The sequence below is a fragment of the Moschus berezovskii genome, chromosome 11, assembly GCF_049115385.1.
Source record: "Moschus berezovskii isolate FMDL1 chromosome 11, NW_MosBer_1.0, whole genome shotgun sequence".
NCBI lineage: Eukaryota > Metazoa > Chordata > Mammalia > Artiodactyla > Moschidae > Moschus > Moschus berezovskii.
The window spans coordinates 47327409-47339450 of NC_142470.1; the positions used below are offsets into that span (position 1 = coordinate 47327409).

Sequence of the window (12042 nt, forward strand, 5' to 3'; positions counted from 1 at the left end):
CCTATTGATGGATATTAAAGTTGTTTCTAATTTTGAGATGTTATAAATAATTTGCTTGAGCATCATTATGAATATTCTTTACTAGCTATTTAGGATAAATAACCAAAAGATGAACTGCTAGGTCAAAGGGAATGTACATTTTAAATATTTTTAGGTAACTGCAACATTATCATTCAGAAAGGTCATACCAGCTTTTATTCACACCAGCAGTGGATGAGATGCTTTCAGATAGCTTAAATCTTAATTTGTGGCGACACCTTGTGAAACTTTAGAGTATACCTCTAGAGAATTACAGTTTCAAAACCACTTAACTAAATTGAGTTCAGTCGCTCGTCGTGTCTGACTCTTTGCGACCCCATGAATCGCAGCGTGCCAGGCCTCCCTGTCCATCACCAATCCCGGAGTTTACCCAAACTCATGTCCATCGAGTCGGTGTTGCCATCCAGCCATCTCATCCTCTGTCGTCCCCTTCTCCTCCTGCCCCCAATCCCTCCAAGCATCAGAGTCTTTTCCAGTGAATCAGCTCTTCGCATGAGGTGGCCAAAGTATTGGAGTTTCAGCTTTAGCATCAGTCCTTCCAATGAAAACCCAGGACCGATCTCCTTTAGGATGGACTGGTTGGATCTCCTTACAGTCCAAGGGACTCTCAAGAGTCTTCTTCAGCACCACAGTTCAAAAGCATCAATTCTTCGGCAGTCAGCTTTCTTCACAGTCCAACTCTCACATCCATACATGACCACAGGAAAAACCATAGCCTTGACTAGATGGACCTTTGTTGACAAAGTAATGTCTCTGCTTTTTAATATGCTATTTATGTTGGTCATAACTTTCCTTCCAAGAAGTAAGCGTCTTTTAACTTCATGGCTGCAATCAGCATCTGCAGTGATTTTGGAGCCCAAAAAAATAAAGTTTGACACTGTTTCCATGTCTATTTGCCATGAAGTGATGGGACCAGATGCCATGATCTTAGTTTTCTGAATGTTGAGCTTTAAGCCAACTTTTTCACTCTCCTCTTTCACTTTCATCAAGAGGCTTTTCACATCAAGTTCCTCTTCACTTTCTGCCATCAGGGTGGTGTCATCTGCATATCTGAGGTTATTGATATGTCTCTCGGCAGTCTTGATCCCAACTTGTGCTTCTTCCAGCCCAGTGTTTCTCATGATGTACTCTGAATATAAGTTAAATAAGCAGGGTGATAATAAACAGCCTTGACGTACTCCTTTTACTATTTAGAACCAGTCTGTTGTTCCATGTCCAGTTCTAACTGTTTCTTCCTGACCTGCATACAGGTTTCTTAAGAGGCAGGTCAGGTGGTTTGGTATTCCCATCTCTTTCAGAATTTTCCACAGTTTATTGTGATCCATACAGTCAGAGGCTTTGGCATTGTCAATAAAGCAGATATAGATGTTTTTCTGGAACTCTCTTGCTTTTTCATGACCAGCGAATGTTGGCAATTGATCTCTGGTTCCTCTGCCTTTTTTAAAACCAGCTTGAACATCTGGAAGTTCACGTTATGTGTTGCTGAAGCCTGGCTTGGAGAATTTTGAGCATGACTTTACTAGCGTGTGTGATGAGTGCAATTGTGCGGTAGTTTGAGCATTCTTTGGCATTGTCTTTCTTTGGGATTGGAATGAAAACTGACCTTCTCCAGTCCTGTGGCCACTGCTGAGTTTTCCAAATGCGCTGGCATATTGAGTGCAGCACTTTCACAGCATCATCTTTCAGGATTTGAAATAGCTCCACTGGAATTCCATCCCCTCCACTAGCTTTGTTCGTAGTGATGCTTTCCAAGTCCCCCTTGATTTCACATTCCAGAATGTCTGGCTCTAGGTGTGATCACACCATCTTGATTATCTGGGTCGTGAAGCTCTTTTTGTACAGTTCTGTGTATTCTTGCCACCTCTTCTTAATATCTTCTGCTTCTGTTAGGTCCATACCATTTCTCTCCTTTATCGAGCTCATCTTTGCTTGAAATGTTCCCTTGGTATCTCTCATTTTCTTGAAGAGATCTCTAGTCTTTCCCATTCTGTTGTTTTCCTCTTTCTTTTCATTGATTGCTGAGGAAGGCTTTCTTATCTCTCCTTGCTATTCTTTGGAACTCTGCATTCAAATGCTTATATCTTTCCTTTTCTTCTTTGTTTTTCGCTTCTCTTCTTTTCACAGCTATTTGTAAGGCCTCCTTAGAGGGCAGTTTTGCTTTTCTGCATTTCTTTTCCATGGGGATGGTCTTGATCTGTCTCTTGTACAGTGTCACAAACCTCTGTCCGTAGTTCATCAGGCACTCTATCAGATCTAGTCCCTTAAATCTATTTCTCACTTCCACTGTATAATCATAAGGGATTTGATTTAGGTCATACCTGAATGGTCTAGTGGTTTTCCCTACTTTCTTCAATTTAAGTCTGAATTTGGCAATAAGGAGTTCATGATCTGAGCCACAGTCAGCTTCTGGTCTTGTTTTTGCTGACTGTATAGAGCTTCTCCATCTTTGGCTGCAAAGAATATAATCAATCGGATTTCGGTGTTGGTCATCTGCTGATGTCCATGTGTAGAGTCTTCTCTTGTGTTGTTGGAAGAGGGTGTTTGCTATGACTAGTGCATTCTGTTGACAAAACTCTATTAGCCTTTGCCCTGCTTCATTTCCTGCTCCAAGGCCAAATTTGCCTGTTACTCCAGGTGTTTCTTGACTTCCTACTTTTGCACTCCAGTCCCCTATAATGAAAAGGACATCTTTTTTGGGTGTTAGTTCAAAAAGGTCTTGTAGGTGTTCATAGAACCGTTCAACTTCAGCTTCTTGAGTGTTACTGATTGGGGCATAGGCTTGGATTACCATGATATCGAATGGTTTACCTTGGAAAAGAACAGAGATCATTCTGTCGTTTTTGAGATTGCATCCAAGTACGGCATTTCGGACTCTTGTTGACCATGATGGCTACTTCATTTCTTCTAAGGGAATCATGCCTACAGTAGTAGATATAATGGTCATCTGAGTTAAATTCACCCATTCCAGTCCATTTTAGTTCTCTGATTCCTAGAATGTCGACCTTCCCTCTTGCCATCTCCTGTTTGACCACTTCCAATTTGCCTTGATTCATGAACCTGACATTCCAGGTTCCTATGCAATATTGCTCTTTACAGCATCAGACCTTGCTTCTATCACCAGTCCCGTCCACAATGGGTATTGTTTTTGCTTTGGCTCCATCCCTTCATTCTTTCTGGAGTTATTTCTCCACTGATCTCTGTAGCATACTGGGCACCTACCGACCTGGGGAGTTCCTCTTTCCGTATCCTACCATTTTGCCTTTTCGTACTGTTCACTTAACTAACCATGTATAAAAAATTACTCCAATTATTCAAGGAAAGGTTTTTGTTTAAGAATGCAAAATGATTTATAGCATGTAGTATAGAACGATTTCTTTGGAAAAGAGTTAAAATATACTTTAGAATTGAATCATATTAACTTCCGTTTGAATACTACTTTTCATGAAGAGTAGTAGTTGTAAAATCTGAGTTTTTATAAAATTGATTTTTAAAAAATTGTAGTTTTAAAAGATGGTCATGTGATAGTGTGATGCAATTGCATTTACCTTTTTTTTTCTTCTTCTTAATCAGGATATATCAACCCAAGAAAGCAACATTTTAGGGGCATTCTGTGATATGAATGTAAGTGTTTATCTTTTTTCATTTTTAGATTTATGGAGATCTTTATTAATTTGTTCATATATGTCTGAGTTTATGTCTGACCAGTATCTTTCCAGTACTGGTGATAAAAAGAAAATTACCCCAGATAAGTTTGAAAATAATTTTCATTTTTTCCTTCAGGATGTAGAAGTACCATTGCATTTGCTTCGTTATGTATGTTTGTTTTGTGGGAAAAATGGCCTTTCTCTTATGAAGGACTGCTTTGAATATGGAACTCCTGAAACTTTACCATTTCTGATAGCACATGCCTTTATTACAGTTGTGTCTAATGTAAGTATTGTTTGAAATTGATTACTGATTTTAGTTGCTTATTGATTATTGATTTTAATCTTGGGAACAAAGCCTATTGTATTAATAACATGCATTTTTATGTCCAGAAAAAGGTTATGAGTGATTTGTTATGTACAATACTCTTTTTTTTTTTCTGGATTATACTTTGAAAAAGTTGGGTATAGAAATCTTTTTTTTTTTCCGTTCTTCACTGAAGTAAAATTAGACTTTGTATCAGTGGTTATGACTTAGTGCTTTCACTGCATGGCCTGGGTTCAATTCCTGGTCAGAGAAGTAAGATCTCACAAGCTGTGTGGCATGGCCAGAAAAAATTAATGAATTTAAGTAAAAAATGTAAATTTATACACCTCTTTTGTTTGAAAGATAAGATGGATAGATTTGCACAGTCTTATGCTGACTTTTAGCTTTCCCTGTGTGGAATTTTGTACTGGCAGTTTTTGACTTTTTAGGGTTTTTGGTTTCTTAAATAATGGTTAGCCTAGCCCAGGGCTTTATTATGTGTCTGACTTCCGTCTGTATTACAGGTAAAAAGTTCACATTTCTTTTTACCTTTGTAAAGAAGGTAATTCTTTTGTATATTAATGTCAGTTACTGTGAAGCACACAGTATGTGTGGAAACAGAGAAATATTTATTGTCTGTATATTAACATTTAACCTGAAATAACCTTTTATTCTGTTTATCATTAAAAATAAATGGTACAGTAAAACTTAAATCTAACTTTGCCAATACCAGAATTCTTGTGTTAACTCACTCATCATAAGTAATAACTACTGTGAAATATTTCAAGTGTGTATATAAAATAAAAATACAAGGTGAAAAAAAGACCCAACAAAATAACTTTGTTTCATTGTTTCCAGTGTAAAAATACACTGGAAAGGACACTGACTTTCTAAAATGTTTTGAATACCTGGATTTCCATATTTGAACCATTTTTAGTCCCCAGATTCCTTGGTTCCTTGGGTAGGTTGAAAATACTACCTGTAACGGCAATGTAGCTTTTTAGGTTAGGATTATGCTTTGAACTCATGGTTGGCATTTGGATTAACAATTGTGTTTGAATTCTGAATCTGAGCTTCAATTTTTTAATTTGTAGAATGGGAATGATAAGTATGGTTATCTGCCTTTAAAGATGATGGTGAAGTTTTAATATAGATTTTAAATTCTTATTAACAGTACTTGATAAATAGTAAGTACTTAGTTACTGATAGCTGTTATATATTGTAGCTGTTATTAACACTTAATTCTATTAGTCTGATTGACTTTGTTTGAAAGGAAGTTCTATTCATTTTGGATTCCTTTGGTAGAAAAAGGAAAAAATAAATTTTTGAGTGAATCCTGTGTTGACATTTTAATTTTAAGCTGTAATAAATTTAGATAAGGTATATAACTGAGTTTGAAATAGAAAATTCACAAAATAATTTATCAACAGTTTTCCTTAGGTTTATTACCTGTATTAAGTTTATTTCTTGAATTAATGTTACTAATTCTTGGTTAAAGTCTATTACAGAAGCCTTATTAAAGACTAATTTATTACTCTGTCTTGAAAAGGAATCCTTTACTAGAGAAAAAGTTTGGATTCTGTTTCAGTTTTCTGTTCCCAGCCTTTTGTGCCTGCTAACTATTGGCTGTTGTCAATTTGCATAACGTTATCTCTTAGCTCAACTGAGACCATTAAACCAAAGTTAAAATTAGTCATACTGTTTTAATTAATAATGTAATTGTTTGGATACTAAAATGATGTGTTTTTTTTCTGAGAGTTTAACATATTGTACTTTCCAACCAAAGATTTTATAACTTGATTGGGTAACTATCATTTGGCACCATTTCCTCATAAAAAATATTTTTTTGATTTTGCTCTTTTCATTCTGTTTTTTCAAATACGGTTAATACTTTGGCGCAATTAAGAGATTAAATTGCTGGGGTTTTTTTGGTATTTAAGTTTTCTGCAGATCCTGTATTTAATTTTTTTCAGAGTTTGGACATTTAAAGCAGTATGAGTTTTGGCATGATTCCTGACCTTCCTTGGGGTTTTGACTACTCTGCCTGAAGTTTATATGAAGGCACTTAGTGATCAGTTTAAGCAATTGAAATGGACATCCCTTTTTAGGCCTTTAAATTTCAGAATTTTCTAGTTACATACAAATTGATTTAGAGTGGAGTAGTTTTCCTTTAGTGGAGCATTGTAAACTATAAACCCTGGTGGTTTCTTTATGTGCCATTTATTTATTCATTTATTTCTGGCTGCACTAACAGTAAGGAAAGAAAAAGGACCTATATTATATGATTAATAGTGTATAAAATTTGATTCTTATAATGTTTTGCATTTTAGTAGTATTAAAGAATGTAGATTTTACAGAGAAATAATTCTGGGCTTAAATTGTAGTTCTGTTGTACTATCTTTTTGGTATTGTTTGTTTAATATTATTTAATACTTTTTATTTATTTTAAAAATTTATTTGCTTATTTTTTGGCTGTGTTGGGTCTCTGTTGCTGTGTGGGCTTTTCTTTAACTGTGGAGAGTGGAGGCTACTCTTCAGTTGCAGTTCCCATACTTCTCATTGCAGTGGTTTCTCTTGACACACGGGCTCAGTTGCTCCACAGCATGTGGGATCTTCCTGGACCCAGGATCGAACCTGTGTCTCACGCATTGGCAGGCGGATTCTTTACCACTGAGCAACCAGGGAAGCCCACTTTTATTGATGTACTATTTAATTTTGATTACATTATAAATTTCACTTTTTTCATCTATCAGAATGAGAATATTAAGGGATCAGCAAATGGTAGCTCTTTCTATTAAAAATTTCTTTGCAATGTTGGCATTTTCCCTTGTCATTTTTATTTACATTTTTATTCATTGATGTCTTTATCTGCAAATAAAAGGTATCACTGTACCTATTTTCATTTTCACTGTCTCTAATGTATCTTGTATATAATTGAATGTGTTAACCTTTTAAAAAAATTTGAAATAGACATTCAAACAGAAGAGTGCACAGAATAAGGTTTATGATTTATCAAAGTGAATACCCCTTCTAATCACAACCCTTCTAACCACTACTATGCCAAGAAACAAAACACTTAACTCCGCGGAAGCTTTCTTTATGATTCCTCTAAGTCACTATCCCATCTCTTTGCACTTAAAGGTAAACATAATTCATATTTTTATTTCTTGCTTTTCTTTACTGTTTTATTACTTAAGCTTATAGCCTTAAATACTATAATTTAGTTTGGTACCTTGTTAACTATGTATGGTTAACCATGATTGCCGGGAAAAATACCAGTAACCTCAGATACGCAGATGACACCACCCTTATGGCAGAAAGTGAAGAAGAACTAAAGAGCCTCTTGATGAAAGTGAAAGAGGAGAGTGAAAAGTTGGCTTAAAACTCAACACTCAAAAAACTAAGATTATGGCATCTGGTCCCATCACTTCATGGCAAATAGATGAGGAAACAATGGAAACAGTGACAGACTTTATTTTTTGGGGCTCCAAAATCACTGCAGATGGTGACTGCAGCCATAAAATTAAAAGACGCTTGCTTCTTGGAAGAAAAGCTATGACCATCCTAGATAGAATATTAAAAAGCAGAGACATTACTTCGCTGACAAAAGTCCGACTAGTCAAGGCTTTGGTTTTTCCATTAGTCATGTATGGATGACTTGTAGTCATGTAAGGGCTTCCCTTGTGGCTCAGCTGGTAAAGAATTCTCCTGCAGTGCAGGAGAGCTGGGTTCGATCTCTGGGTTGGGATGATCCCCTGGAGAAGGGAAAGGCTACCCACTCCAGGATTCTGGCCTGGAGAATTCCATGGGCTTTATAGTCCATGGGGTTGCAAAGAGTTGGACACGACTGAGCGACTTTCATTGCACTTCACTTCATGTATGGATGAGAGAGTTGGACTATAAAGAAAGCTGAGCGCCAAAGAATTGATGCTTTTGAACTGTGATGTTGGAGAAGACTCTTGAGAGTCCCTTGGACTGCAAGGAAATCAAACCAGTCAATCCTAAAGGAAATCAGTACTGAATCTTCATTGGAAGGACCGATGCTGAAGCTGAAACCCCAATACTTTGGCCAGCTGATGTGAAGAACTGACTCATTTGAAAAGACCTTGGTGCTGGGAAAAATTATAGGCAGAAGATGAGATGCTTGGATGGCATCACCGACACGATTGACATGAGTTTGATCAAGCTCTGGGAATTGGTGATGTGAAGGGAAGCCTGACGTGTTGCAATGCATAGGGTCACAAAGAGTCGGACGTAACTGAGTGGTTGAACTGAACCGAACCATGTATGTGAAATCACACATAATGCATCTTTCATGGCTAGTTTTATTTAAAATTGCATATAGCTGAAGTAGCTCAATTTCATTGTTGCATAATACTCCTTTAAAATACACTTCCATTGATCTGTTTTATTGGTGTTGGACATTTAGATTATTAAGAGTTATGTGGTGTCAGCAACCTCTTACATGTCTTTTGGTGCATATGTGCATGTGTTTTATTTTGATACATATCTAGTAGTGGAATTTGTTGATGACAAGTTATGCATAAAATCAGTCTTACACATTAATGTTAAGGTTTCCCTAGGTGATTGTATTAGTTTATACTCCTACCAGGAATGAGGTTTCCCATTGCTCCATATCCAAGCAAACATCTAGTGTTCTTACTCCTGATGGATGAATAGTGGTGTCTCATTATGGTCTCCTTTTCTATTTTTAAATGACTAAAGAAATTGAACACAATTTCATGGGCTATTAGCCATTTGAATATTTTTTGAGAAGTGTCAGTTCAGGCTTATTAAATTCATTTAAAAAATCAAATTGTTTGCCTTTTCCTTACTGATATATGGAGATCCCTTAATATGTTTTTTATACAAGTCTTTTGCCTGACATCCATGGATTAATAATACCTTCTTCAACTCTGGTTTTGCTTTCCATTCTCTTGTATCTTTTAACGATGATTATTTTTAATATAACTGGCTCAGTGGTAAAGAGTTCATCTGTAATGCAGGAGACGGAGCAGTAGTAGTGGATTTGATCCCTAGGCCGAGAAGACCTCCCAGAGAAGGAAATGGCAACCCACTCGAGTATTCTTGCCTGAAAAATTCCATGGACAGGAGCCTGGGGGGCTACAGTCCATGGGGTCACAAAGAGTCAGACACAACTTAGCAAATGAAACAACCAGTAGTTGATTTACAATATTATATTAGTTTTAGGTATACAGCTTCATTTTCACTATAGGTTAGTACAAGATCCTGAACATAGTCCATGTGCTATATAGTGAATCCTTGTTTATTTTAAAAAATTTTTGTTTATTGATATTTTTGGCTGTGCCAGGTCTTCGTTGTTGCATGCACTTTTCTGCATTTGCAATGAGTTGGGGCTGGCTTCTCGTTGTGATGTGTTCTCTTGTTCTGAAACACAGGCTCCAGGGTGAGTGGGCTGCAGTGGAACGTGGGCTCAGTAGTTGTGACACAAGGGCTTGCTTAGTTGCTCTCCAGCATGTGGGATCTTCCTAGACCAGAGATCTAACCCATGTCTTCTTCATTGGCAGGCAGAGTCTTTGCCACTGAGCCACCAGGGAAGCCCTTATTGTTTATAAGCCCTTATTTATATCTAAGGTGTGGTATGTATCTGTTAATCTCATTGTAGTTCAGTTGCTCAATCGTGTCTGAGCAACTGTGTCTCTTTGTGACCCCATGGACAGCAGTATGCCAGCCTTCCCTGTCCTTCACTGTGTCCCAGAATTTGCTCAAATTCATGTCCGTTCTTTGGTGCTCAGACTTCCTTATGGTCCAGCTCTCATATCTGTACATGACTGCTGGAAAAACCATAGCTTTGACTATGCAAACCTTTGTCAGCAAAGTGATATCTTTGCTTTTTAATATGCTGTCTAGGTTTGTCACAGCTTTCCTTCCAAGGAGGAAGCATTTTTTGATTTCATGGCTGCAGTCACAGTCTGCAGTGATTTGGAGCCCCCCAAGATAAAGTTTCACTGCTTTCACAGTTTCCCTTTCTATTTGCATGAAGTGATGGGACCAGATGCCATGATCTTAGTTTTTTTAAATGTTGAGTTTTAACCCAGCTTTTTCACTCTCCTCTTTCACCTTGATCAAGAGGCTCTTTAGTTCCTCCTCACAGTCTGCCATTAGGGTGGTATCATCTACATATCTGAGGATGTTGGTACCTCTTCTGGCAATCTTGATTCCAGCTTGTGATTCATCCAGCCTGGCATTTTGCATGATGTATTCTGCATAGAAGTTGCATAAATAGACAATATACAGCCTTTTGGTACTCCTTTCCTAATTTTCAACGAATCAGTTGTTCCATGTAAGAGTCTAGCTATTGCTTTTTGACCCACATACAGATTTCTTAGGAAACAGATAATGTTGTCTGGTATTCCTATCTCTTAAAGAACTTTCCACAGTTTGTTGTGATCCACATAGTCAAAGGCTTTCACGAAGTCAATGAAGCTGAAGTAGATGTTAATTTCATACTCTCAATTTATCCCTCCCTCTCACCTTTCCCTTTGGTAACCATAAGTGTTCTATTTTGTACAGAAGTTAATTTGTATTATTTTTTTGGATTCCATGTATGAGTGATATCATACAGAATTTGTCTTTCTCTTCCTGACTTTCTTCACTATGTATGATAATGTCTGGGTCCATTGCCATGTTGCTGTAGCAGTAGCAATATAGCAATGGACCCAGACATTATCATACATAGTGAAGAAAGTCAGGCAGAGAAAGACAAATTCTGTATGATATCACTCATACATGGAATCCAAAAAAAATCATACACACACACACTCTTAATGGATCATAGTCTTGTGGCAAAGGGGCTTGTGTAAATCAGTGAAGTTATGAGCCACACTATGCAGGGCCACCCAAGATGGATGGATCATAGTGAAGGGTTCAAAGAAAATGTGGTCCATTGGAGGAGGAAATGGGAATCCACTCCAGTATTCTTGCCTGGAGAACCCCATGAACAGTATGAAAAGGCAAAAAGATATGACACTGGAAGCTGAGCCCCCTAGGTTAGAATATCCAATATGCTCTTGGGGAAGAGTGAAGGACAGTTAACTAAGAGCTCAGAAAGAATGAAGGGGTTAAGTCAAAGTAGAAATGATGCTCAGTTGTGGATGCACCTGGTGGTTAAAGTCTGATGCCATGAAGAAGTGTATTGTGTAGGAACCTGGAATGTTAGGTCCATGAATTAAGGTAAATTGGATGTGGTCAAGGAGGAATTGACAAGATCGAACATTGACGTCTTAGGAATTAGTGAACTGAAATGGATGGGAATGGTTAAATTTATTCAGATGACCATTATATCTACCATTATATCTACTGCTGTAGGTAAGAATCTATTGAAAGAAATGGAATAACCCTCATAGTCAGTAAGAGTCCAAAATTCAATACTTGGTTGCAGTCTCAAAAATGACAGAATGGTCTGTTTGTTTCAAAGGCAAACCATTCAACATCACAGGAATCCAAGTCTGTACCACAGCTACTGATGCTGAAGAAATTGAAGTTGGCTGGTTCTGTGAAGACCTACAAGACCTTTTGGAACACACACCAAAAAAAGGTGTCCTTTTTATCATAGGGATTAGGAAGTAGGATTAAAAGTAGGAAGTCAGGAGTTTAACAGGCAAGTTTGGCCTTGGAATACAAAATGAACAGGGCAGAGGCTGAGTTTTTGTCAAGAGAACGTGCTGGTCATAGCAAAAACCCTTTTCCAACAATCCAAGAGACTCTACATATGGACATCACCAAATGGTCAGTACTGAAATTTGATTTTGTTATTTGCAGCCAAAAATAGAGAAGCTCACTACAGTCAGCAAACACAAGATCTGGAGCTGACTGTGGCTCAGATCATGGATTCCTTATAAAATTCAGGCTTAAATTGAAGAGAGTGGGGAAAATCCCTAGATTGTTGAGGTATGACCTAAATCAAATTCTTTGTGATTATACAGTTGAGGTGACAGATAGATTCAAGGGAGTAGATGTGATAGAGTGCCTGAAGAACTATGGATGGAGGTTTGTAACATTGTACAGCAG

General features: G+C 37.4%; 1 protein-coding gene across 5 annotated transcripts in view; it reads left to right on the forward strand.

Moving 5' to 3' along the window:
- Positions 1-12042, forward strand: part of USP34 (ubiquitin specific peptidase 34) — a 227615-nt gene that overhangs the window by 55185 nt on the left and 160388 nt on the right. For all 5 annotated transcript variants that reach the window (XR_016038579.1, XM_055399249.2, XM_055399252.2 and 2 more), the window contains exons 4-5: positions 3610-3660; positions 3820-3969. Coding sequence is in view for 4 of the 5 variants with exons in the window: in XM_055399249.2 (XP_055255224.2) it covers positions 3610-3660; positions 3820-3969 (201 nt within the window). In the remaining variant the exon portion in view is untranslated. The remainder of the gene's footprint in view (positions 1-3609; positions 3661-3819; positions 3970-12042) is intronic.